Source organism: Lithobates pipiens, unplaced genomic scaffold (assembly GCF_037356315.1).
Source record: "Lithobates pipiens isolate NorthernLeopardFrog02 unplaced genomic scaffold, aLitPip1_a1.2 Scaffold_3, whole genome shotgun sequence".
NCBI lineage: Eukaryota > Metazoa > Chordata > Amphibia > Anura > Ranidae > Lithobates > Lithobates pipiens.
In genome coordinates this window covers 75,827,426-75,855,337 of record NW_027507790.1, presented here as the reverse complement: position 1 = coordinate 75,855,337, position 27,912 = coordinate 75,827,426, and the positions used below count along the sequence as shown (strand labels likewise).

General features: G+C 44.3%; 1 protein-coding gene across 1 annotated transcript; it reads left to right on the top strand.

Annotated features, from left to right (window-relative positions):
* The first annotated feature begins 5,140 nt into the window (after positions 1–5,140).
* BRI3BP (BRI3 binding protein) lies at positions 5,141–26,995 on the top strand. The gene is made up of 3 exons (XM_077461823.1): positions 5,141–5,389; positions 12,934–13,036; positions 23,672–26,995. Exons 1-3 carry the CDS (start codon positions 5,207–5,209, stop codon positions 24,088–24,090), a joined length of 705 nt encoding a protein of 234 aa, XP_077317949.1. The 5' UTR covers positions 5,141–5,206; the 3' UTR covers positions 24,091–26,995.
* The last annotated feature ends 917 nt before the right edge of the window (positions 26,996–27,912 follow it).

Genomic DNA, 27,912 nt, shown 5'->3' with positions numbered 1-27,912 from the left:
CCCGGGAAGATCCCTTACAATATATATATATATATATATACACATATACACATTATATATATATATATATATATATATAATATGTGTATACACATAAATATGACAGGGGGATATGGTTACAGTGTTGGGGGGGTCTGAACGAGGCATAAGGAAGTTAATTATCTTCCTCTTTCCTCCTCAGATCCCCCCATATTCTCTCTTCATGCCCCAATTCTCCACCTCTGAGCTGCTGAATCGGGGAGTGTGAATTCTGACACAGATCGCCAGTGAAGCGTTGAGATCCCAGCTTCATAAACTGGCCGTTACTGTGTCAGTCTATGAGGATTCTCAGTGTGTGGAGATAATCGGCGGGAGAACAAGTTCAAACACTTTTCCCCCTGATTATCTCTGGTTTATAAACTGTTTATGGGCTGTGATCAGCGGCGATCCTCTGGATCTCCACTGATCACTGCTTCATAAATGGACACCTAAGTCCTGTGCTGAGCAATTGGCCTGCTGCATTGTGAACACAGGAGGTCAGCCACTTGGCATGGATGCCTTTCAGAGAATGCTATGCATGAATGGAAAGCATTCTTTGATTAGATAAGGTGGAGAGCGTGACGGGGATTACATTACAGTGATATTCCACTTTAACCTCTCTCGCCTGCCAGATGATGGCCAGGCGGCACGCACGCATGGCCGCAATCAGCGGTGTGTCTGTCAGACACACCGCTACACCAATCTCGGTAAAGAGCCTCTGATGGAGGCTCTTTACCACGTGATCAGCCGTGTCCAATCACGATGTGCGAATTTATCAATTTGCACTTTATATTTATTTATTTATTTATTTTTAGCACTGCTACATATGTTTTTCTTGCATTTAAAATCATGGGCAAGCTGACACTTTAACTGCTTGCCGACCAGCTGCCGCAGTTTTACTGCGACAGAATGGCACGGTTGGGCAAAACTATGTTATCTTATGTCGCTTGGCCTTTTGGCCACTAGTTGCGCTTGCCCGCAGCGTGTGCCCGACCCCAATGTGAGTGCCTGGTGGGCATGATGACCAGCGGACTCCCGAGATCGCTCTTGACACAGCGAGAACTGGGATCTGTGTGTGTAAACACACAGATCCCGGTTCTTTCAGGGGAGAGGAGACAGATCGTGTGTTGATACTATGTATGAACACCGATCTCTCTCTCCTCCTAGTCAGTCCCATCCCCCTACAGTTAGGACACACCTTTAGAACACACAGTTATTCACTTGATCGCCCCTAGTGTTAACCCCTTCCCTCCTAGTGACATTTTCACAATAATCAGTGCATTTTTATAGCACTGATCACTGTATAATTGTCAATGTTTTCAAAAGTGTTCGATCTGTCCGCCATAACGTCGCAGTCCCTATAAAAATGACAGATCGCCGCCATTGCTAGTAAAAAAAATAATAATAAAAATTCCATAAATCTATCCCCTATTTTGTAGACGCTATATAAACCAATCAATATACACCTATTGTGATTTTTTTACCAAAAATATGTAGAGGAATACATATCGGCCTAAACCGAGCAAAACATTTGTTTTTTTGATAAAAAATGTTGGATATTTACTATAGCAAAAAGTAAAAGAGATTGTGTCGCTCTTCTTTTGTTTATAGCGCAAAAAATAAAAACTGCAGAGGCGATCAAATACCACCAAAAGACAGCTTTATTTGTGAGAAAAAAGGACGTCAATTTTGTTTGGGTACAGCGTCGCACAACCGCGCAATTGTCAGTTAAAGCGACACAGTGCCATATTGCAAAAAATGACCTGTCATTGAACAGCCAAATCTTCCGGGGTGGAATCGGTTAAAGTGGAATTCCAGGCTAAACCTAACTAATCTTAAAATTGTCCCCTCCCTCTCCTAACACCTATGCTGACTAACCTATGTAAGAAAGATGTACAGTATATCCAAATGGCTGGTGTTAAGGGTGGTGGTAATAGACCCAAAAACAAAAGTGTAATGTACACTCACCGGCCACTTTATTTGGAGGGGAAATTTGAGGGGTGAGGATTTGTGCTCGGAGGGGAAATTTTATGGGTGAGGATTTGTGCTCGGGGGGAAATTTGATGGGTGAGGATTTGTGCTCGGAGGGGAAATTTGATGGTTGAGGGTTTGTGCTCGGAGGTGAAATTTGAGGGGTGAAGATTTGTGCTCGGAGGGGAAATTTGATGGGTGAGGATTTGTGCTTGGAGGGGAAATTTGCTGGGTGAGGGTTTGTGCTCTGAGGAGAAATTTGAGGGGTGATGATTTGTGCTTGGAGGGGAAATTTGAGGGGTGAGGATTTGTATTCGGAGGGGAAATTTGATGGGTGAGGATTTGTGCTCGGAGGGGAAATTTGATGGGTGAGGGTTTGTGCTCGGAGGGGAAATTTGAGGGGTGAAGATTTGTGCTTGGAGGGGAAATTTGAGGGGTGAGGATTTGTGTTCGGAGGGGAAATTTGATGGGTGAGGGTTTGTGCTCGGAGGAGAAATTTGAGGGGTGAAGATTTGTGCTTGGAGGGGAAATTTGAGGGGTGAGGATTTGTGTTCGGAGGGGAAATTTGATGGGTGAGGATTTGTGCTCGGAGAGAAAATTTGAGGGGAGAAGATTTGTGCTCGGTGGGGAAACTTGAGGGGTGAGGATTTGTGCTCAGTGGGGAAATTTGAGGGGTGAGGATTTGTGCTCGGTGGGGAAATTTGAGGGGTGAGGATTTGTGCTCAGAGGGGAAATTTGAGGGGTGAGGATTTGTGCTCAGAGGGGAAATTTGGGGGGTTAAGATTTGTGCTCAGTGGGGAAATTTGAGGGGTGAGGATTTGTGCTCGGAGGGGAAATTTGACGGGTGAAGATTTGTGCTTGGAGGGGAAATTTGAGGGGTGAGGATTTGTGCTTGGAAGGGGGATTTTTTTTTGGTGCACGGAATTGTGCTAAGAGCATATGCGGAGTGAGGGGATTTGAGATGGGTGATGGGGGGTTGTGGGATGAGGGGGCAAAGATGCGGTGCAAGGAGCAGACCGCGTGAGTCCACGGACACGCACCCCCTTGGATGTCATATTAGGAGCAGACCACGTGAGTCCACGGACACGCACCCCCATGGATGTCATATTAGGAGCAGACTGCGCGAGTCCACGGACACGCACCCCCATGGATGTCATATTAGGAGAAGACCGTGTGGTTCCACGGACATGCACCCCCCATGGATGTCATATTAGGAGCAGACTGCGTGAGTCCACGGACGCACACCCCCATGGATGTCATATTAGGAGCAGACTGCGTGAGTCCACGGACACACACCCACATGGATGTCATATTAGGAGCAGACCGCGTGAGTCCATGGACACGCACCCCCATGGATGTCAAATTAGGAGCAGACTGTGTGAGTCCACGGACACGCACCGCCCCATGGATGTCATATTAGGAGCAGACCGCGTGAGTCCAAGGACACACACCCCCATGGATGTCATATTAGGAGCAGACCGCGTGAGTCCACGGACACGCACCCCCATGGATGTCATATTAGGAGCAGACCGCGTGAGTCCACGGACACACACCCCCATGGATGTCATATTAGGAGCAGACCGCGTGAGTCCACGGACACGCACCCCCTTGGATGTCATATTAGGAGCAGACCGCGTGAGTCCACGGACACGCACCCCCATGGATGTCAAATTAGGAGCAGACTGTGTGAGTCCACGGACACGCACCCCCATGGATGTCATATTAGGAGCAGACCGCGTGAGTCCACAGACACGCACCCCCATGGATGTCATATTAGGAGCAGACCGCGTGAGTCCACGGACACGCACCCCCATGGATGTCATATTAGGAGCAGACCGCGTGAGTCCACGGACACGCACCCCCTTGGATGTCATATTAGGAGCAGACCACGTGAGTCCACAGACACGCACCCCCATGGATGTCAAATTAGGAGCAGACTGTGTGAGTCCACGGACACGCACCGCCCCATGGATGTCATATTAGGAACAGACCGCGTGAGTCCACGGACACACACCCCCATGGATGTCATATTAGGAGCAGACCGCGTGAGTCCACGGACACGCACCCCCATGGATGTCATATTAGGAGCAGACCGCGTGAGTCCACGGACACACACCCCCATGGATGTCATATTAGGAGCAGACCGTGTGAGTCCACGGACACGCACCCCCTTGGATGTCATATTAGGAGCAGACTGCATGAGTCCACGGACACGCACCCCCATGGATGTCAAATTAGGAGCAGACCGCGTGAGTCCACGGACACGCACCCCCTTGGATGTCATATTAGGAGCAGACCGCGTGAGTCCACGGACACGCACCCCCTTGGATGTCATATTAGGAGCAGACCGCGTGAGTCCACGGACACGCACCCCCATGGATGTCATATTAGGAGCAGACTGTGTGAGTCCACGGACACGCACCCCCTTGGATGTCATATTAGGAGCAGACCGCGTGAGTCCACGGACACGCACCCCCTTGGATGTCATATTAGGAGCAGACCGCGTGAGTCCACGGACACGCACCCTCATGGATGTCAAATTAGGAGCAGACTGTGTGAGTCCATGGACACGCACCCCCTTGGATGTCATATTAGGAGCAGACCGCGTGAGTCCACGGACACGCACCCCCTTGGATGTCATATTAGGAGCAGACCGCGTGAGTCCACGGACACGCACCCTCATGGATGTCAAATTAGGAGCAGACTGTGTGAGTCCACGGACACACACCCCCTTGGATGTCATATTAGGAGCAGACCGCGTGAGTCCACGGACACGCACCTTCATGGATGTCAAATTAGGAGCAGACTGTGTGAGTCCATGGACACGCACCCCCTTGGATGTCATATTAGGAGAAGACCGTGTCCATGCAGCCATTGCATCGCAACTGACATGAATAGGACTGTATACATGGAGATGTATGGAACGCCTATCCTGTGACTGTACACAGATGAATAGGACCCTCATAGAACCATACACTGTAATACACCTTGTGTGAATGAGGCCAAGGAGAAATGCTTCCATCTCCTGAGGCGTGACGGTCGGTGATACACACAATGTGGCGTGTACAGAGAGAGGGGATTATATAAGGCGATGAGTGAATGGCTGTGGAGCCCAATATGACAATGTCCCCGGTAGGAGGAGGGTAATAGGGGGCGGGTCTTCCGGTGACGGAGGAGGAGCCTTATACAGACTGGAAGACGTCTTGTGTCGGTGAACATGGCTCGCCTACCTTGTCTCCTCACCCTAATGCTGCTCCTATCCGGGGCTCTGAGCGCTCAGGCCACCCGGAACCACCGGGGACACGACAAGCAGAACAACTCGTTCCGCAAGGCGGCCACCGGCTTCTACCAGACCATGAGCAATGTGTTCGGGGAGGAGAACGTCAGAGCCGTGCAGAAGGTGGGTGGATGGGACCGGGAGGGGGGGCGGGGGTGCTCTGCACATGGCTCCATCATCCCCATCCCTCCTACATAACCCAGATCCTACACAATGTATCGCTATGGTGGCCTTCCTTCCTCCTCTCATCTCCTTCATGCAATACATTGTAACACAGGAGGTGTGCATGCTGTAATCACCGTGCAATCTACATCAACTTCCATAGATACTATGCTCGATCTCAATACAGGTGTGTGTGTGTGTGTGTGTGTGTGTGTGTGTGTGTGTGTGTGTGTGTGTGTGTATGTATGTGTATGTGTGTGTGTATATATATATATATGTATATATATATATATATGTATGTGTGTGTGTGTGTGTGTGTATATGTGTGTATGTGTATATATATATATATCTATATCTATGTATATATATATCTATGTATATATATATATATATATATATAAATATAAAAATCAGACTGTAGAGCGGCAACCGGGGTGCTTGGAAGACTCTCACTACAGAAGATAGACTGGGGATGTAGTAAAAGACTACTGGAGCAAAGATGACCTGGGGAGTAAACTCCTAAGGTTGGATTTACACTAGTGCATGATAGGAGATTTTGACCATCTCTCTATGGGGCTGGTTCACATATGTCCATTGCGGCTGTTGAGCGACTTGCACAGGAGTCTTGTGCGTCTGTGGCTCAGTTTCAGGGCCAAATTCAGGCAAAAATTTGGCCCTGATTCATGGATGTGTCGGACCCCTGCTGCGAGCTGCGTTCAGCAGCAGCGTGAGCCTAGCCTAAGGCTTCATGTACCCCCTGCCTACGTTGATTGCCGAAAAACACAAAAGCTTTCCCACAGCCATCGATCAAAACACTTCTATCCTGAATGAGATTCTTCCTAATTCAGGGAGGTTGAAGCTCCGCTTACAGCAGCAGCTCCTAAACTCTGGTAAAAGACTGTGTACATTGATACACAGGATTTTATGGAGTTCAGTTTTTAGGTGAAAAAAAGGCAAAAGTTCCTAAACTCGTGGCTTGGTCTTTCCCCACCGCGCAGCTGGCTCAATAAATTGCCACTTTATTCCTTTTCACTGTTCCGGCAGGGTCTACATTCCTTTTAGAAGTTATCTCCCTCTGGGAGTATTTTGCCACACAGGCTGCTATATTGCATTTTACAGAAAAATTAAAGCAATGCGGATTGAGAAGGAAATGTAATATTGTAATGGCGTTCAATTATAATGAGACTTGTCACAATTGCATATGAGAAATATATATATATATATATATATTGCAATAAGGTAATTTGTGCCCAGTCTGGCTGAAAATGTTATACTGTTCTTTTAATATAATAAAAACAAAATTAGCTTAAAGCTTAAACTAAGCTAGGATTAGAAGAAAATGGTTTGTGGCAAATCATTCTCAACTTTGCAACTCCTTTCTTCCTATTCTCACTCTATCTTTATGCCATTTAAAAGGGATATTAATTTGGGTCAAATCAAGTTTTCAAATACTATTTTTTTTTTTTTTTTTTTTTTTTTTTTTCCAATTGCAAATAAACAATACAGGCCAAACCAAGGAGACTTGCTGTGGTTATCTAAATATTTCTCCCTTTTTATTACCTGTAGTTCTAGGCATAAATATCTTTGTTGTATGCACTGGGTGCTTGCCTACACTTAGTTTAGAGAAAAATGTTTTGGTTTCTCAGAATATTAATACAAACTCAGCTGGAGCATGTAGGCTTTGTAGAGTTTTGGAGTGGCTAAAGCCAGCTTGGCCCAAACAAACGTTGTCCCTCAAAAACATGTGAGGCTGCTGGATGTGCGGTTCAAATTGTATGTAGCTGAGGCTACATACAGCATTACCGCCCAGTGCTCTCGGTTCAAGATGATACTACCCAGAACACAATAGTCTATCTAATCGGTTTCAATTTCAGAGAAAGCAATGTGTTTTAAAAATACAAAGCTCCTTCTGATTGGCTCAGTCAGAGATTTGTGACACTATCAGCCCACCTCTCTGACTCGGCGCCGCTGTGATAGTGTTTTGAGTATGAGAATGCAAGTCTTGGCTCAAACACAGTGCGATATGCTGTATGTGGTGAACTATATGCATTTTTATACTGGACGTCCAGTGGCCTCACATGTTTGCAAGGGACTTGGTTCATCTGGGCCAGCTTAACCCTAACAAACTATGTAAGGCCTCTTTCACATGGGCTGTTTGATCAGGCCCACCTGTCGGTTTTATAGGTGGATCTGATCGGACCTCCAGTCACTTTTATGGAGCAGCAGATGACAGCGGACACATGTCCAGTGACCCACGCAGCAATCTGATCTGATCCTGTCCACCACAGACTGATGGTTGTCCTATTCCCCAGCTGTGCGATGGATCGGATGGAAACAGGCAGTCTGTCTCCATCTGATTGCCCCATAGACGAGAGCGGGACTGTGTCCGTGCTGGCTCTGCATAGTGGAGTGGACACGGACCTGTCATCTGCCTACTCAGTCGGGATCAGCAGAGAGATCCCCCGCTGAGTAAGTGCATTCTGCTTGGCAGAGGTGTCCATGTGAAAGGGGCCTAAAGTGTATCCAAAGATGGAGTTCAGCTTTTAACTGAAAAAGTGTTCTCCAATTTTAGTAAATCAACCCTTCTGTGTCTGACCAATGCAGGAGGTGAGGGCCGTGTTGTATATCTGGTGGTCTTGTAGGCTCATCAACCTATTTTGGTCTTCTTTCTAGAAGATTTACCAACAAGTCAGTCTTATTATCTTTGTCCCTGGAGACTGCCCTTTTTATCTATCATATGAGGATCCATGGAGCGCCTGAATTCATAACAGAAATACTGTGGCCTTTAGACATACTGTAGATGGTGACAATTCATTTTTATCTTGTCTATTGCAGGCCAGCAATGCTCTCTCCACCCCCAAGTAAAAGTCCGTTCTTCCTTCCTCCTGTACTTCCCCTTGCCTCGCGCTTTCAGCAATTTCCTTTCTGTACTCTAGCTCTTGGTTCTTCTCTTTTCTTCAGTCCTACAGATGACCCCCTAGACCTTGCCACTTTACCTAAACACATCACACCATTCAATGGACATCTCTTGTTTACTCTGCTCTTTTTATGTGCTGATTAAAAGAACATACTTTGAAACAGTTATGCAGTGGTGTAACAGAAGATCTGTACATTTTTTCTTATTTCAATCTGTACCTTCTAAATTATTCTGTTTCGTTTTCTGATGACTCGCATATATTGTAGTTGAATATCTAATCAAAATCTTGCTAAAAAAAATTCTCTTAAAACGTGTGTGGTTTTTGGGGTTATTTTTATCTTTGTTACAGAAAAATCAGCTTGGCGTTTCAGTTATACATCTCTCCCTCTTGTGGTCAGAAGTAGAAAAGAATAGAAATATGCAGAAATTTCTTAATCTGATCCAAGATGACCAAATTTTACATCATTAAGCCCAGGTTCACACTGACAGCAGGAATGAGATTGTGCGAGTTCATCTGAACTTGCAGGATTTAATTTCCACATGTCAACCCCAAATTTGTGGGCGATTTCAGAGACATCTGTGTGGGTGTCTACGCAGATGTCAATGGAAATCTCACCCAAAATCGCCAAAAGTAGTACAGTACTGCTTTTGGAAATTTGGCATACAATTTGACATGTGAAATCGCATCAATGTGAACCAGGACTAAAACGTGTGTGTGTGTGTGTGTGTGTCAAACACATTCAGACATGTCTGAGAATTTCTCTTAAAGTGGATGTAAACCCTCACATATACCCAGTGGAGTAAACAGATTCAGATGATACTGAGATGAAACAGATCTCCCTACATGTATATCTTCTGTCTTCATATTTATATACTGTTTAGAAAGTGCACATTGTGTTTAGGAGATTTTCTCTTCCTGGTTAAAGAGGAAGTAAACCCTGATGAGTTTACTTCCTCTTTGATTCCCTGCAAAGGTAAAGCATAATGGACTACTATGCATCGCATAGTAGTCCATTATGTGTCACTTACCTGACACAGGAGACAGCGAAGTCACCGCTGTCCCCTGTAGTCCGGAGCCTCCATCATCTTCTTGGTGGGTCTCGCTGCTCCGGCGCTGTCATTCGTCAGAGCCGCAATGATGTCGCTTATGTCCACGGGAGTCGGCACTCGCGGCATATCGCCGTTAACTGCGGCACACTCAGTGCCCATGCGTGCTGCTATCTACAGCGCATGCGCCTTAGACAGCGGTGCCTGTCTTTCGGCAAATATCTCCTAAACTGTGTAGGTTTAGGAGATATTTCTTGGACCTACAGGTAAGCCATAATCTAGGCTTACCTGTAGGTCAAAGTGGTTTGTAAGGGTTTACAACCGCTTTAACACTGCAGTGAAGCCTGGGCATGCAGCCAAGACAGCCGTTTGGAGGAAAGGCACACACCACCTTTCCTCATAGGTAGACTTAGAGCTCTGTTTGTTAAATATTCAGGGCTCTGCTAATCTATTTATAGCATCCTCCCCAACACAAAACTCCTGCTGCTTTTATCATATGTGATGGAGAACTTGACAGGAGTTATCAGGCTGATAACAGAAGAATGGAGCAAGAGACAGCTATGGGACATGGGCGTTGAAGAGAGATAACACTGCAGATATGTGCCCATTTCATCAATGGGGTTTACAATCCATTTTAAGGAAATGGTGATCATTACCTCTTAAATTTTTGTAAAGAAAATAAACATGCATGTGTGTGATTTGGTGGCTCCGTCAAATTGCGCAATCAGTTGTCCAGAGTAATAAACAAATATAGGTAGATCTCTAACCACCCAATGTTCTCATAATTCAGACCATCAGACTTCAGCAAATGACACCTTTTCGGAAACCTTTTAATGTTTTATTGACCGTTATTTATAATTGTATTTGTCTTCACAGTTCATATTGTGCCATATAGCCTTGTATCCACATGAACTTTTTTTTTCTAATTCATTTGCTTAAAGAGGAAGTTAAGTCTTCCTTTTTATTTATACCTACAGGTAAGCCGATAATGACTTGCCTGTACTAACTAAATATCTCCTAAACCCACCTGGGTGGCCATTCCTTCAGAATACACGATGTCCCTGGCTGCATGTATAGTAAAAATCTCCTAAATGGTGCACGTTTAGGAGATATTTACACTACCTATATTTAAGTCAGGGATTGAAGTAGGGCTGCAACTAACGATTATTTTCCTAATCGATTAGTTGACCGATTATTGTTTCGATTAATCGGTTAATAACCTTAAAAAAAGTGTGGTGTATAACAGGGCTCGACAAACCCCGGGCGCCTGGTCGCATTTGCGCCTAGAATTCGTGTCCTGGCGACTGGGGCAACGCTGCTGGGGTATCCCGTCTCCATTTGGACCCCGAACTCCGCCGCACAATTGCATCGGGCCGCGCCGGCCAGTATTTGAGGCCGCGGCTTTGCGGCCTTCTAAAATCTTTCGGTAGTCTGGCGTCATCTTGTGGTGGATGTAGAAATTACACCCTATTCCAATAATGCTAATTCCTAATTGAGTGAAGCTCCCCTGCCTGTTTTTCACTGCCCGCCCATTTCCTTCCCAAAGTGAAGAGAAGGAAGTGATTGCGGGCGTCATCTGGCGCCTTTTGCCATATATATATATATATATATATTATTAATTGAGGAAAAAAAAGGGGGGGGCTGCGGCGCTATCTTCCCCTCACTCGTCTCCATGTCAGGCCAGGGACAGGTCCGGATCGCCGTTACCGACCTGGCTCCTAACTTTTTAAGCTGGCTCCTAGATTCCAAGCAAATTTGTCAAGCCCTGGTGTATAATTTAGTTAATATGTAAAGTTTTAAAAAAAGGCAATTTATTCTTTATCTCTATATGCAGTGGTAAATATAAATAACTATATGGTTAGGGAGCAAAATATCTAATCCACTCTGAGAATAACAGACAGAAGAGAAATACTGTATATATTAGTGGAGAGATGTACTGTATAGACTATTAGAGGGGAGATGTACTGTATAGACCATTAGAGGGGAGATATACTTTTAAAGGGGCAATCTGGTAAATTATCATCAGACTCATTAACTTTAACCCCATTTTGTTACTGGCCGATTAATCGATTATGAAAATAGTAATCCATTAATTTCATAATCGATTAGTTGTCGATTAATCGATTATTTCTTTCAGCCCTAGATTGAAGTTTACTCCCACTTTAAAGTAAAGTAAAAAATACTGCATTAAGTTTTTATTCAGACCATTTTGACCAGGCTTTCAACTCAAATTCCTGGCACATATAGGTCATAAGTCTAACTTCATGACATTTAGCCTTCAGAATGTCGACACAGGTATTTGGCATTGCCCATAAGGTGTTGGAAATGTTACGCTTGATGGTGTAATACTGCGGCTGCACTACACTCCCAAAGCTATCCTTGTGGAGCCTGAGCTGATGCCACCATATTGGTGAAGCCCATGTTTCTAACTAGATGGCCGTGTTAAAATGTTACTTGGGCATGTGCACATATCTGTAGCTGCAGGTGTTATGAAGTGTTGAAGATTAATTTCCTTATAACAGGCACTACAATCACAGATTTCCCCTTAATTTTTAGTAGAAACAGAAACTTGGCAGCCCATCAGTCAAACATCAGGTACTTGAAACTGGCTTTAGTCACAGCTAGAAAGGTCAGTGATGACTAATGTTTTGCTGCTTGTTAGGAATAGTTAAAAAAAATTAAAGTTGAATTCCAGGCATACCCTAACCAATCCTAAACCTACTCCCACCCTCATTCTAAGAATATATTATCTATTCTGTAAAAGAAAAGATGCCTATACTTCTGAATCCCATTGGGTTTGGGAGTAGGTTTACCCTTAGGTTTTGATTGGAATTGCACTTTAAAGTGAACCTGTGCCTAGACTAAGGACACTAAAGTGTTTGTAAAGTCGTCTTCCCTTTGTTATTTAAAAAAACCCCCAAAAAAAACACATTATACTTGCCACCTCTGTGCAGTGGATTTGCACAGGGCAATCAAGATCCTCCCCTTCTCAGGCCCCTCTTCTGCTCTCCTGGCTCTTCCCCCAACCCCCCCAGGTGAGTGCACCTTGCGACAGGGTCGCCCAAGCCGAGTCAGCTCCATGTATCCATTCAGACATGGAGCCTATACCCAGTCCCTCCCCCTCTCTCCCCTGATTGGCTGACTGATTTTGATTGACAGCTATGGGAGCAAATGGCACCGCTACTGTGTCTCAGCTGTCCCAGACACACCTCCTGATTGGCTAAGACACGTGTGGACATTGCTGCCAAGAGAAGGGGCTCAGGTATATGATTGGGGGGTGCTGGGGAGGCTGCTGCACACTTTTTTTTTTTATCTGCAATTAGATAAAAAAAAAAAAACTTTTGCCTTTACAATGCCTTTAAATCTGACCATCCTGATTTAGCAATATGAGGAGCATGATACTTTAATTGTTCAGGAACCATACCATTTGATCTATGCAACAAATTCAGCCTTACGTCGGTTATGGGCCATACACTCATGGGTCATTAGATCTTTTATGCCTTGGTCAAGCTACTAACTACTTTCTCTTTTCTTCTAATAGTTCTTTTCGCGATTAACCGAGAGATTTGTGTATGGAGTAGATGTTTTGGTGGACACGTTATGGAGAATATGGACAGACTTACTTGATGTACTGGGAATTGATGGTGAGTTATGTGATGCATGCCTGTAAGCATCATTAACATTCTGTAGATAAGGTGTCAAATATTATTGCAACATTTTGTCCTGCCCTGATGGACTGAAAGCGTTCCATTACTGCTGCCTAAAAGTAAATCTACTGCTGTAGAAACGGCGTAGTTGACATTATCAGGAAAGGTTGTGTTCAAGCACTCTTCCCTTCGATCAGGCTTTAAAGAGGGCAACCCTCATGCATTTCGCATGCTAGGTGCTTTCTCTTATATTCACCGACCGACACAGCTCCTCTCTTAGCCATTAGGTTGTTAGCCTTATCACTAGGAGAATACTAGGCATTAGTTGTAACACAACACTCAGAACTCTTAGTTCCGCCCAGGGGGTCGTCCCTTGGGCTACAACCCTCCACCCTGCCACGCAGTCATCAGTTTTATTTTGCCTAGTGAAGAAGGACCTAGGAACCCTGCGGGCCCATCGGTCCGTGCTTTTTTTTTTTTTTTTTTTTTTTTTTTTTATGCAGAAGCTTGTCTTTTTGCGCAAGATGATCCTGTGATCTGCTATCAACAGCCGGCTGGGTGACAGGCTGGATACCCTTATCCTTGTAGTCTCCCCAGTCCGGGCATCGAGCATGTGCAGGCCGCAGCTACGCGCTCGGCAGGCCACAACAAAACCTCAGCTTCAGAGGTGGTTGGTGAGCTTTTATGCCCTGGGGTCCACATATGACCGGGCTACTGATGTCTGCGTCAGTGGACCGAGGCCAGCAGCCACCCTGTACTGATAAGTGAGTGGTTCTGCAATGGAATGTCTCCCAGCTCCTCAGGACTAGTAAGTACAGCTCTCCCTGCCTCAGTGGGGTTGAGCAGCTGGGCATTCCCTGGGAGGTCGATTCTGGGGGTCCCTCACCTCCCTCTCTTCTCTTCCTGTCCCTATCTTCCTTCCCCCCCCCCCCCCTTCCACTGGGGGGATGCTGCATGTGACTGCTGAGCGGTGTATGTGTGCATATACAGGGGCTATCTGGTGGGCTGTCACCTGGCATGGGGGGGCTGGCTCTAGTGGTGTCCTGTGTGTTATGCCCCTGGAAGGTGCCTGTGAGGTTCGGCTGTTTGGTGTGGCGCTGTGTTCTCTTTCATCACTTTGTTCCGGTACCTCATGGAGCTGCTGGCAGCCATTTTAGGTGTGGGCAAGGGCAGCGTGCCTTCCTGGGCTTCAGCGACCATTTTCCCAGTGATCTCCTTTTCAGGACACTGGCAGCCATTTTCTGGAAGCCTGAACACATTTTCAGTGTTCTCTTGCAGCAGCATGACTCATGTGCTCTGACATTTTCCCTGTGTTTTCTGTCTTTATACTGGTCGCTGGGTGGCCATTTTTCTTGAAGCTCGAGCACATTTTCTAGAGCGGTTTGGCGCTATTTCTGTGGGCTGCCACCGACACAGCTTTGGTTTCCTCTGCACTTGGGAGCACTCGGACTACAGGCACTACTTGTGGGACAGCGCAGAACTCCTCAGGGTGGTGAGTCCGGCGAGAAAAAGCCCCTCAGCCAGCGGCAGCAAGGAGGGTGGGACTGTCGCTGTCCTAAGTCCCCTTCAGGTGGCAGACAGGGTAGGGTCAGTATGGCTTCAGAAACTGGTGTTTCTTCTCCCGAAATCCAGGCAATTGCAACTGGGTCACCTGCGTACTGCGCAGTGCCCATGGACACCCTGATGGCGGTCCTCAATTCGTTCGTTGCCAAGATGGAAGCGGTGCATGGGAAGAAAGGTGCACTAAAGTGGCCTCGGTGCCCCCCCTGTCCTCTGGGGAGAGCTCTGACGCAGACTCGGCTCCTGCTGAGGCTGGTGACCCTTGCTCTGTCTTGTCTGACGACGCTGACCAGGACCGTTCGGACAGTGAGGATGAGTCCCTGTCCGGATGCGACAAAGCTCTTGTTAGAGCACTTATCACAGCTGTGCGTTATACACTGAAGATTCAGGAGCCAGGGGATCCCTCTGCTGATGTACCGGTCCCTTTTGGGTCCTGCAAGCCAAAGGTGTTCCCATATCTGACTTATTTTGACAAGTTCATTTACAAGGAATGGGGTCGACCTTTTCGGTCCCCAAATACATGGCGGTGCGTTACCCTTTTGAGGAGAACCTTCTCAAGAAGTGGTCGGCTCCTCCGGTCATGGACCCCCCAGTATCCAGGTTAAATAAAGTAACCACGATCCCAGTTGAAGGGACTCCTGCATTCAAAGATCCCACAGACAGCAAGGCTGAGGCAGTGGCTCAGTCCCTGTTTACGCTTGTGGGGTCAGCCGTGCGACCAGTACTGGCATCCGCACTTGTGTCGCAGACACTGACTGAGTGGGAAAAACAGTCTGTGTGGAACTGGCAGACCAACTAGTGCAAGGCCTTGGGTACGTTTTGTGACGCGGCCCTGGATACTCTTCCTCTGTTGTCCAGGGTTCAGTGTCAGCTGTGGTGCTGAGGCACCTGATTTGGCTAAAATGCTGGTCTGCTGACCAGGCATCCAAAAAAGCCCTGACAGATCTTCCCTTCCTTGGTGACCGTCTCTTTGGATGACATTATTAAAAATGCCACTGGCGGTAAGAGTACCCATGCCTTTAGGTTCAGAATGGAATCGGTTCACTCAGTAGTCGCTGCACTCTATCACGGGGACTCCCTGGTGTCCTTAGATATCCAGGATGCGTACTTGCACAAACCCATATGCCTTCTGCATCAAATTTCTGCGGTTTGCAATCAGGGAAACCCAATACCAGTTTGTTGCTCTTCCCTTTTTTGGTCTGGGTCTTTACCAAGTATTGGCTCCAGTTTTGGCGTTTGCTACGGCACAGTGGGATCGCGATCGAAGGATACCTAGACTATCTCCTCCTGAGGGCATCTTTCGCCTCAGAATTAGAGGAGGATGTGGCAATCGCCATGCGGACCCTGCAAGAATTTGGGTGGCTGTTGAACCTAAAAGTCGGTGATGGTACTGACCCAGTGTCTGGAGTACCTAGGCTTGCTGCTGGACTCCAGGGAAGCAAGAGTTTTTCTCCCTCCAGACAAACTGCAGACTCTCAGATCCGCGGTAAAACTGCAGATGAACCGCAAGTGGTCGTCGCTGCGCTTTTGCATGGGAGTACTTGGCCCCATGGTAGCCTCCTTCGAGGCAGTGCCGTATGCCCAGTTCCACACGAGTCCTGCATCAGGAGAATTTGACAAAATGGGACAAATCTCAGTTGTCCCTGGATCGACGGATCCAGGTGAGCCAGTCAGTCAGACTCACTGATATGGTGGTTGAGGTCCCCGGTGATTCAGCCTCTGGTTGCCGAAAGAATCCAAGTTGATGATCAATCTGCTCGATCAGGCTGTGCCTCTCCACACGGTCGATGAGACTGCAAGGGCATCCGATCAGGATCCAGTTGGACAACGCCACTGCGGTGGCCTATGTCAATCACCAAGGGGGCACAAGAAGCTCAGCCACTGCACAGGAGGTTGCTCACATACTTCAGTGGGCAGAGCGACATGTACCGGCCCTGTCGGCCATTTGCATCCCGGGAGTGGAGAACTGGCAGGCGGACTATCTGAGTCGCCAGATGCTGGACCCAGGAGAATGGGCGTTGCATCCAGAGATATTCAGGTTACTGTACCTGAGGTGGGGCACACCAGACATGTATCTGCTGGCCTCCCGTCTCAATCAGAAGGTGCCAAGATTTGTGTCTAGGACAAGAGATCTGTGGGCAGACGCGTCGGACGCGCTGGTGGCTCCGTGGGAACAGTACCAGCTGATCTACGCCTTTCCGCCACTGAAACTGTTACCTCATCTGCTTCGCAGAGTGGAAGCCGAGGGGATACCAGTGATACTGGTTGCCCCAGATTGGCCTCAGCGTCCTTGGTACGCAGGCCTGGTGCCTCTGGCAGATGCTCCCTGGCGACTGCTGTTGCGAGAGGACCTTCTGTCTCACGGTCCGATACTCCGTCCTGCTTTAACGGCATGGCTATTAAGAGCCAGGTGTTGAGGAACCGGGGTCTGTCAGACTCGGTGATCCCAACTATGTTGAGAGCACAAAAGTGTTCCCGGAAGATATACCATCGTACCTGGAAGGCCTATGTCTGTGTGAGGAGAAAGGATGGCATCAACACTCCTTTTCTATATCCAGGATCCTGCTGTTTCTTAAGCAAGGAGTAGAACAGAAATTGGCATTAAGCACCATCAAGGGGCAAATTTCAGCCTTGGCCGATGTCTGTTTCTCGGGTGTGTAAAGCGGCGACTTGGTCATCTGTCCACGCGTTTACCAAGTTCTACAAAGTAGACGCCGGTGCATCAGCTGATGCCTGTTTTTGGCCGCAAAGTTTTGCAGGCGACTGTATAGTTGCAATATAGATTTCCTGTTTTTTCGTTAAAAACACAGTACTGTTAAGTTAATGCACTGTTGCATTACTTCTGCAGTTTTGGGTAAGAACTCCTGTTGAGGATGCCCTGGTTTTTGTGGTGTGTTTTTTTTTTTTTTTTTTTTTTTTTTTTTTTTCCACGCTCTTTACCCACCAAAAAAAAAAAAAATTCACTAGTTCCCACTTGCCATGGTGGTTGACGTTTTTTATGCTGGGGTTCCCCCCCCCCCCCCCTCGTTTGGCACTGCTTGGGGACGTTCCAATGGATAAGAGAGGAGCTGTGTCAGTCGGTGAATGTAAGGGAAAATTAGTTTTTTTTTTTTTTTTTTTTTTTTGTACTTGCCTTAAAATCCTTTTCTCTGTAATTCACTGACCGACACATCACCTGCCCCTCCTTCCCTTTTTTTTATTTTTTTATTTTTTTTTTTTTTTCTTTACGTTATACTGATTGACGTACTGATGACTGCATGGCAGGGTGGAGGGTTGTAGCCCAAGGGACCACCCCCTGGGCGGAACTAAGTTCTGAGTGTTGTGTTATCACTAGTAGAATACTAGGCATTAGTTGTATGGCTAAAAACCCAATGGCTAAGAGGAGCTGTGTCGGTCAATGAATTACAGAGAAAAGGATTTTACGGTGAGTACAAAAAATCCTATTTTTTTTCAGGTGAATTGCATCTTACCCATCCATCTTTCTGAGCAGAGCTGGGAGGCAAGACATCTGCATTTATGGCCCTTTGCCACCTGTGTCCCATTGGCTAGATTTCCTTTCTGTCCCATAGCCACAGCAGGAACTGAGTCCCTCCACAATGAGGGAAATTACTGTCCCAGGATGTCATTTTTAAATTTGTGGTTTTTGTACATTTAAAGGAAATTATTTGTTGTATTACAATGTTTCTTTATTATACCAGCCTGAAGGTTTAAAGCAGTTGTACACCGCTGGACTTTTTTTTTTTTTTTTTTTTTTTTCACCGCAAAGTAAAGCCATAATGTGCTAGTATGCTTCACATACTAACACATTATGTTAAACTTGCCTTAAAACAAAGCCTTCCCATGCCAAAATGTCAGCTGGAGGCCGCTTCCATCTTAACCCATCTTGCTTCCGGATTCGAGGACTCAAGCTCTGTGACTAGCAGGAGCCACAATGATGTCATTCCCGCTGGTCACTGGGCTCTGAGGGAACAGCACGGGTGGACGTTCCTTTAGAGCGCATGCGCCACTGATGTCACTGGCTGCGTGTACCGTAAATATCTCCTAAATGGTGCATGTTTTAGGAGATATTTATACTACTTATAGGCTTACCTAATAGGTAAAATTCAGTGACTGATGTTAAGTTCCACTTTAATATTATGGCCATTATGTGCAGAAAAGTGTAGTGTGGCTGGTCATAGACAGATGTCTCCTCGGAATTGATTGAATGTGAAATATCTGCCTGACCTTTAAAGTAGAGCTAAAGCCAAAACTTTTTTGTCATCTTTGTTCCATAGGGGGGGTTTTCTCCTTCTTTTTTTTTTTTTTATTTATTTTTTTTTTTTTTCCCCTTTTATAGCCTCAACAGGAAGTCAGATGAAATCCCTTTAAATTGAGGGAAGTACCTGGTTGTCACCAGAGCTAGTGCTCAATCGGGGGGGGAGGGCGCTACTCCTGTTCCTGGGACAGCTCATCTGGGATTTACTTTCACTCTCTGCAATCAGTCACCAAGATAAATGGAGAGGGTGAATCTACCTCATGGGCACCTTCAAAGGGTCTGAAGTGCTTAAAATTACTGCCTGTGAGTGAATTCCTTGAAGCAAGTAGTAGTATCAAGTAAGATTCCAATTGATAAGGATTAGTTACTGTATGGTAGAGTTGTACAATTCTAGCCAAAAATGAGAATTTTTGGTTAGAAGAAAGATTGCAATTCTCGCAGTGTAAAATCTTTCTCATTATACAAAGGCTAACTTTACTGGTTAGTTTTATTTTTTTAAAATTCAGAAACCACTTGCCGCCTCACAGTGCTATACATCGGCAGAAGGGCTCGTACAGGCAGAATCGCGTACCTGTATGTTGCCCTTTTTAAGAGGCGGCCAGCGCGTGCGTGAGTTGGGTTGCGGGTCCCACAGACTCTATTGCGACCGCCTCACGGGGAGGAAGAACGGGGAGATGGTGTGATTAGAGCAGAGATCTGTGACTTGTCACACACAGCCACGCCCCCCCACAGTTAGAAACACGCCCCAGGACACACTTAACCCCTACACTGCCACCTAGTGGTTAACCCCTTTGCTGCCAGTGTCATTCACACAGGAATCCGTGCATTGATTGCTGTATAAATGACAATGGTCCCAAAAACGTGTTAAAAAAAAAAAAATATCCAATGTGTCTGCCATAATGTCGCAGTCACGATAAAAAAAAATTGCTGATCGCCACCATTTAAAAACTACATTTTTAGCGCAAACCAATCAATCGCTTATTGCAAATGGGTCCCCCCACAAAAAAATATGTAGAATACGCATAGGCCTAAACTGAGGAGTGTGTGTGTGTGTGTGTGTACTCCTCAGTTTATAATATTTTTCAAAATTGTTGTGTGTTGTTTATAGCGCAAATAATAAAAACCACAGAGGTGATCAATTATCACCATAAGAAAGCTGTATTTGTGGGGGGAAAAAAAGGTTGTCAGTTTTGTTTGGGAGCCACGTCGCACAACTGCACAATTGTCAGTTAAAGCGACGCAATGCCGAATCGCAGAAAGTGCTCTGGTCAGGAAGGGGGTAAATTTCTTCTGGAGCTAAAGTAGTTAAAGTAATTTTTTCAGAAAAAAATTGCATTTGAAAGACTGCTGCGTAAATACAGTGCAACATAAAATAACTGCAACAACCACTATTTTATTCTCTACGTCAGTGATTCTCAACCAAGTTTCCTCCAAAAGTTGCTAGGGTTTCCTTCAGCATTGGGCTATTTCTGTCTCTGATACGTTCCCACTGACACCATTGATATTTTTAGCTATCTGGGAAGAATTGCCTCCTTACAAGGCCCATTCTTCCCACTGACCATCACACTATTGTATCACGAGTTGTAGTTTTAAAATTTTTAGCAGGGGTTCCCCTAGAACGGAGAACTATTTTCAAAGGTTCCTCTGTGTTGAAAAGGTTGAGAGGCTGCTTTAGGGTGTCTACTAAAATAAAATATATATATAATGTTTTGGGTTTCTAAGTAATTTTCTAGCAAAAACAAAGATTAATTTGAAACCCAACAAATGTCAGAAAAAGGTGTTTAAGTGGTTAAACTTTTTTCACTTAGTCTATTCCATTGACAAATTGTTACAATGTTTCTACTTAAGTTCAACTGATAAAGAATGTTTTGATTCTTGGCAGACTGCCCAGTTTTTCTTTCTTTTGAAGGCTGTGGCTGCAGAAGAGCAGAGAGAATTCTTTGCATAGAAATAATTGTGAAACACATTAGTTAAGATCGCGATTAATGATTCTTGACGATTAATTGTGCAGCTCTACTGTATGGGCATCTGAAGAACATGTACAATTGGACTTCAGCCTTTAACCACTTCCCGACCAGCGCACGACGATGTAAGTCAACAGAATGGCACGGGCAGGCATATTGGCGTACAGGTACGTCCAATATTCAATGCCGCCCTGCCATCGGGAGCGCGGCGGCGCGCTCCCGCGCTGGTCGGGACCCCCGTGAGTCCGGTCGTCTCACGGAGCGGCCGAATGGAGGAAATGCTGTGTAAACAACATTTCTCCATTCTGCCTAGCAACTAGTGACGCTGATCTCTGCTCCATGTGATTGGAGCAGAGATCAGTGTTCACTAAATGAAAGCCCAACCCACCCCCCCCCCCCCCCCCCCCAGTTAGTAACACACCCCTAGGAACACTTAAACCCTACACTGCCACCCACTGGTTAACCCTTTCACTGCCAGTGTCATTTACACAGGAATCACTGCATTTATATAGCAGTGATTACTGTATAAATGACAATGGTCCCAAAAATGTCCGATGGGTCCCCCACAATGTCAGTCACAATAAAAATCGCTGATCGCCGCCATTACTAGTAAAAAAAAAAATAATAAAAATGCTATAAAACTATCCCTATTTTGTAAACGCTATAACTTTTGCGCAAACCAATCAATCGCTTATTGCGATATTTTTGGTAAAAAAAAAAATGTAGAAGAATGCGTATCGGCCTAAACTGAGGGGAAAAAATGTTTTTTTATATATTTTTGGGGGATATTTATTATAACAAAAAGTAAAAAATTTGTTTTTTTTTTTTTTCAAAATTGTCGCTCTATTGTTTATAGCGCAAAAAATAAAAACGGCAGGGGTGATCAAACACCACCAAAAGAAAGCTCTATTTGTGGGAAAAAAAGGATGTCAATTTTGTTTGGGAGCCACGTCGCACGACCGCACAATTGTCAGTTAAAGCGACGCAGTGCCGAATCGCAAAAAGTGGTCTGGTCTTTGACCAGCAAAATGGTCCGGTCTGCAAGTGGTTAAGAGAGCACAGTATACAACAAGCTTTTATAAAACATTTGAAAAGCTTTCACCAAACCCTAAGTAGCTTTCTTGAAGCCTTTAAATTACCTATTTCATTTTGGTGACACTAAGCACAAATCTTAGTGTATGTCAAGGCAAAAAATAAATAAAAAACTTTTAGGCTTTCTTATATCTTTATCTAGTAATCCAGCCAGTATGTCTGCCCCCTGTGCTCCTTGAGCAAGAGTGAGGGTACTTTAACCACTTCAGCCCCGGACCATTTTGCTGGTCAAAGACCAGACCACTTTTTTGAGATTCGGCACTGCGTCGCTTTAACTGACAATTGCGCGGTCGTGCGACATGGCTCCCAAACAATGTTTTATTTATTTATTTTTTTCCCCCCCACAAATGGAGCTTTCTTTTGGTGGTATTTGATCACATCTGTGTTTTATTTATTTTTTTGCGCTATAAATAACAATAGAGCGACAATTTTGAAAACACATTTTTTACTTTGTTATAATAAATATCCCCCAAAAAATATATAACATTTTTTTTTTTCCCCCTTCAATTTAGGCTGATACGTATTCTACATATTTTTGGTAAAAATCTCAAGTGATTGGTTTGCGCAAAAGTTATAGCGTTTACAAAATAGGGGATAGTTTTATGGCTATTATTTTTAAAAAAAATTTTATTAGTAATGGCGATCAGGTTTTTTTTTTATTTTTATTTTTATTTTATTTTTTGTGACTGCGACATTATTGCGGACACATCAGACATTTTTGACACATTTTTGGGTCCATTGTCAATCGCTGCTGTGTAAATGACACTGGCAGTGAAGGGGTTAAGTGTTCCTAGGGGTGTGTTACTAACTGTTGGGGGCTGGGCTTTAATTTAGTGAACATTGATCTCTTCTCCAATCAAATGGAGCAGAGATCAGCATCACTAGTTGCTAGGCAGAACGGGGAAATGCTATTTACAACGGCATTTCCTCGTTCAGCCGCCCCGTGAGACAATCGTGGGTATGCCCGTGGCAATAGAGTCCGTGGGACCCGCGACTGGACTTACGGGGGGTCCCGACCAGCACGCCGGCAGCGCGATGGCAGTGCAGCATTAAAGATTGGACTACCTGTACGCCAATATGCCTGCCCGTGCCATTCTGCCGACTTACATCAACGTGCGCTGGTCGGGAACCGGTTAATACAGGAGGTGTGTTACTGGCCAGATCGCCAGATGAAAACGGATTGGGGGGGGGGGGGGAAACCTTAAACTAAAAAAAGATGCAGCCACCTCACCCAAGGATTGCTAGGCTGCAATATAATACATTTTGGGTTTAATACTGCTTTAAGCCCTGCTCAGAGCATTTATGTGGATTGAATGTCAACCCTTCCAGTTGTCTTGCTAAACTACTCACCCACTCTTGGAGCTCTACAACATGAAGGGTAATCATTCTGCAGTCTGCAATAAGAACTAGGAGGGCTCTTTGAGATCACACTGGAAGTGTGCAGAAATTGCATTTTTTTTTTTTTTTCTAGGTTCTCTGCAGAGCATCACAGCCGCAATCGCTGGATTGTGGGTGCAATGTCGGGCTCTTGCGCACACTGTCTAGAGCTCTCTGCCTGCACCTCTGTGTTGCATGGTAACATGTTACTAAAGTTAAACTTGGCCTTTAAGTAGGCAAATTGGTCATATCGTTATGTCAAGTTACCCAATGTATACTAAAGCTACTAAATCTGGTCTGGGCATGTAAGCTTCAATAATTTCTAGTCCTCTGTGTGTAGTATTTAAAAATGTAACCTAACACTTACTTATTTTTGTTTTCCAGCATCCCACTTTTCTCACTACTTTAGCCCAACAATGGTGGCCAGTAACCCCACCAGGGCACTTATGCTGGTGGTGGCTGTTCTTCTGGCTTACTGGTTTGCCTCTCTGTTCCTGGGATTTTTCTTCTACATCCTGCATATGATTTTTGGACGGTTCTTCTGGCTGGTTCGAGTCTCCCTTTTTGGACTGTCCTGTGTGTATATCCTGCAGAAATATGAAGGAGAACCGGAGCATGCCATGTTGCCTCTATGTTTTGTCGTGGCCATCTATTTCATGACTGGACCTGTCGGCCTTTACTGGAGGAGGAACAGTAATAACAACCTGGAAGAAAAAATTGATCACTTGGACAACCAAATAAGGTTGTTAAATATCCGTCTTGGAAGGGTCATAGAAAGTCTGGATAGAGCTAACGACCAATGATCTCCATGAGTTCCTCAGCCTACACCAGCTCCTTTTTAGCACATAAACCACTCCTGTTTAGAAACAAATTCTTTGAAGTAATTTATTGCAAAGAAAAATGCATAATGTAAACTTGATTGGCCAGGTGACAACCTTGGTGCCCATATTTTTTAAAAAACCTTTTGCTTTTTAGCTTTAAATAAAACAAAGTTAGTATTACAGGTTCTGAGTGCTGAAAGTTTACCAAGATTTTCATAATCCTTAGTTTGTTTTTTGTTCTGACTTTTTTTGTAAGTCTGATTTTTGTCCTGAGGTAGTGATATTTGGCTCATTGTTTTCCCACCCAAACAGATGACATGCGCAAGGTCACTCGGACCAACCTGATCGCATGAGCTGCACTAAGGCTTCTTTTATACACACATTTTACTTGGCATGTAGATGCACAATAGAATATCATTTTGTTTTTCCTATTTTGGTTGACATTATTTTCAGTTTGTGCATTTCTATGCCTGTAAATTCACATTAGTTTGGCATAAATGCATGTTCACGTGCATTTATGCCAAACTAATATGCATGTGAACATGCAGTTTACATGCACTTTAAAGTCCTCAATGACATGGGCACTGTGGCCATTTGTTCATGCGGTAACCACTTGTGTGCCCATGCACACCTGTCAAATGTCAGTGTCCATACAGCCGCTGCATCCATGTTGCGTTACATGGGTTGCCTGCTCCATAGTTACATGGGCATCAGCTGCGTAAACAAAATGCGCAATGTATGGGTCACAGCGCCCATGTGAATGAGGCCCTAACCAGAAAATTGCCCAGCTAAAAACATATGTTTTACTTGGTACAACATATATGTTGGTACAGTACACATGTTGTTGTTGTACTTAGCAGCTTGAAGTTGATAAAGGATAACTGTACTTTTAGTACAGGCATCCATTAATCAAATAAATTGCACATTTCTTAACATTACATTTTGCTACACCGCACAATATTGTAGCTCCTTGCTGGTACTGTAATTAAGGCCTAATGTAGGGTTTCTTAAATGCTAAGGCCAGCCAAAATTGAATTGTAAATGGAACCTGCTAGGATATACATTTTTGGGGCCCGTCTTTGCTACTTTGGTTTGAGTTTTTTATTTATTTTTTTATTTTATTTTTATTAAGTGTCGTCCAAATCTTTTTTTGACTTTGAGTCACCAATCTAGAAGAAGCGTGTGCTTATCCCTTGACCAGACACCTTAACATGTATGTTCTGGGTCAGCGACTCGCCAAGTAGGATTTGCGGAACTTTTTGTAACTCAACAAGATTATATAAAAAATACTTTACAATATCCTACCAAGTCTATAAATCATATGTACTTGTGGAAGGCTCCCGCTCCATGGATTATAATCGATCAGATACCATTAAATAAAATTATATTCAGGCGCAACACACTTCATCCACTATATTATGTAATATGGTGAATGAAGTGTGTTGAGCCTAAATTCAATTTTATTTAATGGTGTTTGATCAACTCTACAAGATTCCAAAAGTGAGAGATTACCAGTAGTTTCCCCTGACTGCTGCAGGGAGTAAAAAGGCAAACGATGGTGTTGTAGCTCTGCAAAGGGTTTACCATAGTGTAAACTGGAATAAACAAATTTTCACATTGTCCAGCTTAAGGCTAGGTTCAAGCCTATGGGTGCACGAATCGCAGAAATTCCCACAGCCAAACGCATCGACCCCATGCATGTAAAATTGCAGTGTGAGGAAATCGCATGGTCAAAATTACCATGCAATTTTCCTAGGGGCCGCGTTTTTCTAAAAAAAAAAAAAAGGTGCATGCGCCTCTTTCTGTGGGTAACGCAGGCGCAGCATTTACTGTCATTCATGGTCATGGGTTTCCGTGCAATGTGACGCCTCCTGTTAAGGCCAATTAGGAAGGAATAGAGATGCAAATCAGTGGTGTGTAATGTTAGACCTGAAGTCACTATAAAACATAAGAATGCTGGGGACTATGCAGTCCATTTTATACAGCATTGATGTATCCGTGTTGGCTGCATTTTGACATTAAATGATTTCACATGTTAGCAAATCTGTCACTGATTGAAATTGTCAACCACTTTTGAATAAGTTCTAATCAAGCCAAAGTGACGTAGATTGTCCTCTATCTCTGCCCTGCATACATATCATGAATTAATATAGTTAAACTACTTGCCATACTTGGAAATCTGTCACCCTCATTTATTACGTATTCTGCAACAAAGCCGCCCGTGTTGTCCTCGGGAACAAATCATTTGAAATGAGTTATTTGGCTGCTAGAGGCAATACAAGCTGTTACATTTCATACATTGAAAAATGAAGACCTGTGTGCAATGACAGCCATATCTATTTTTGTGTCTGAATGGGCATTAGGAAAGATGCCTTTTTAATAAATATACAGCTACTTCAGTGTGTCACTTATAAAAACTTCCCTCACAGTCCATTCTAACTCTATTTAATACTAGAATATTCTTCCACTTGGTTGGAGAAATTCTTTTGCAATACAACAATTGTAGATGAAGATGGATAGATCATCACACATTGCATTTATAACAGATTATGAGAAACATATTTTGTACCTCTTGCCTAAAACTCCTCGGTTTTTAGTAGTTCTAAAGAGTTTTACTATACCTTAAGTACCAAAATTAGTCTATTTGAACCCAGCTGGGATGGGATTTCCCTAAAAGTGATAAATATAGAAAAAAAAGTGACTATTATGTGAATCTGTCAAAGCAGCTCACTGCCTAAAGAGTATCTTTAACCTGCTGTCAGTATCTGTCTGATTTCTGTAAATTCAAGAGTTTGATGTGCTTTTTTTAGATGTATACGTGTTGGGTATAATATTTTTAAAATCATTAGGAGGTGTTTGCTGTTTTAAATAAATTTATTATTGGTTTCCCGCTCGTGCTAAGTGCTTTGTACACAGTGCTGTGGACTTTTTTTTTTTTTTTTTTTTTTTTTTTTTTTTGAGTGTATATTTAGTGTATACATCTCATGTACAGACAATTCTGTGCTGTAGCCACTCTAGTTGTTTGTGCCACATTTTGTAGAAATATTGTTATTTTTTTATGAAAAGATTATGCTGTGTATTTGTTCCTTTTTTAATATACTGGTTTAGGATATAGTGGTGAATTGTTTTAGTTTTATAAATTTGAAATTGGTTATAATAGCAGCTGAATGTTACCAACACTTGTTGCTGCTTAAATCTTTCTCAGGGTTTGATAAGCAGCAATAAATTAGATGCGTTTTATGTATGTACACTAATGGTTTTTGGAATTTTCTTTCCTTGACTACCCAAAGTGTTTTTGCAAACGTTGTAAAGGAAGATTAAAGTCCCATTGAAAGAATGCTTCTAGGACAACAGCCTGTCAAACAACAATACACTTATGATTTTTGTACTGTGTGTACAAGGTTTGAGTCTGGCCATACATTGTACCATTTCCTTTAACTCTCCTTTTTTAGATTTATCAAAACCATATAATATGAGGTCAAACCTAAACAATTTTGCATGTAATCAGGCCTGCACTACATAGTTTTGTATGGCCAGCTTTACTGAACAGGCTGAAGTGCAATTGGTTACTATGCACAGCTGCACCAGATTCTGTGTGCACCATGTTTAGTAAATCTCTTGCATGCATGTCATGGAAAGTTGTTTCCCCCCCCCCTCACAAGTTTGGTTTATAGAGCTTGTGGAAATGTGTGGTGGCTTCCATATAAAAGCTGCTTGTCCTATTGACCTACAGTTCTATGTAGTTTTAGCTGACTAATGCTGTGGATAAAGTCTGAAGATCACGATTACTGCTACTCTGTATGG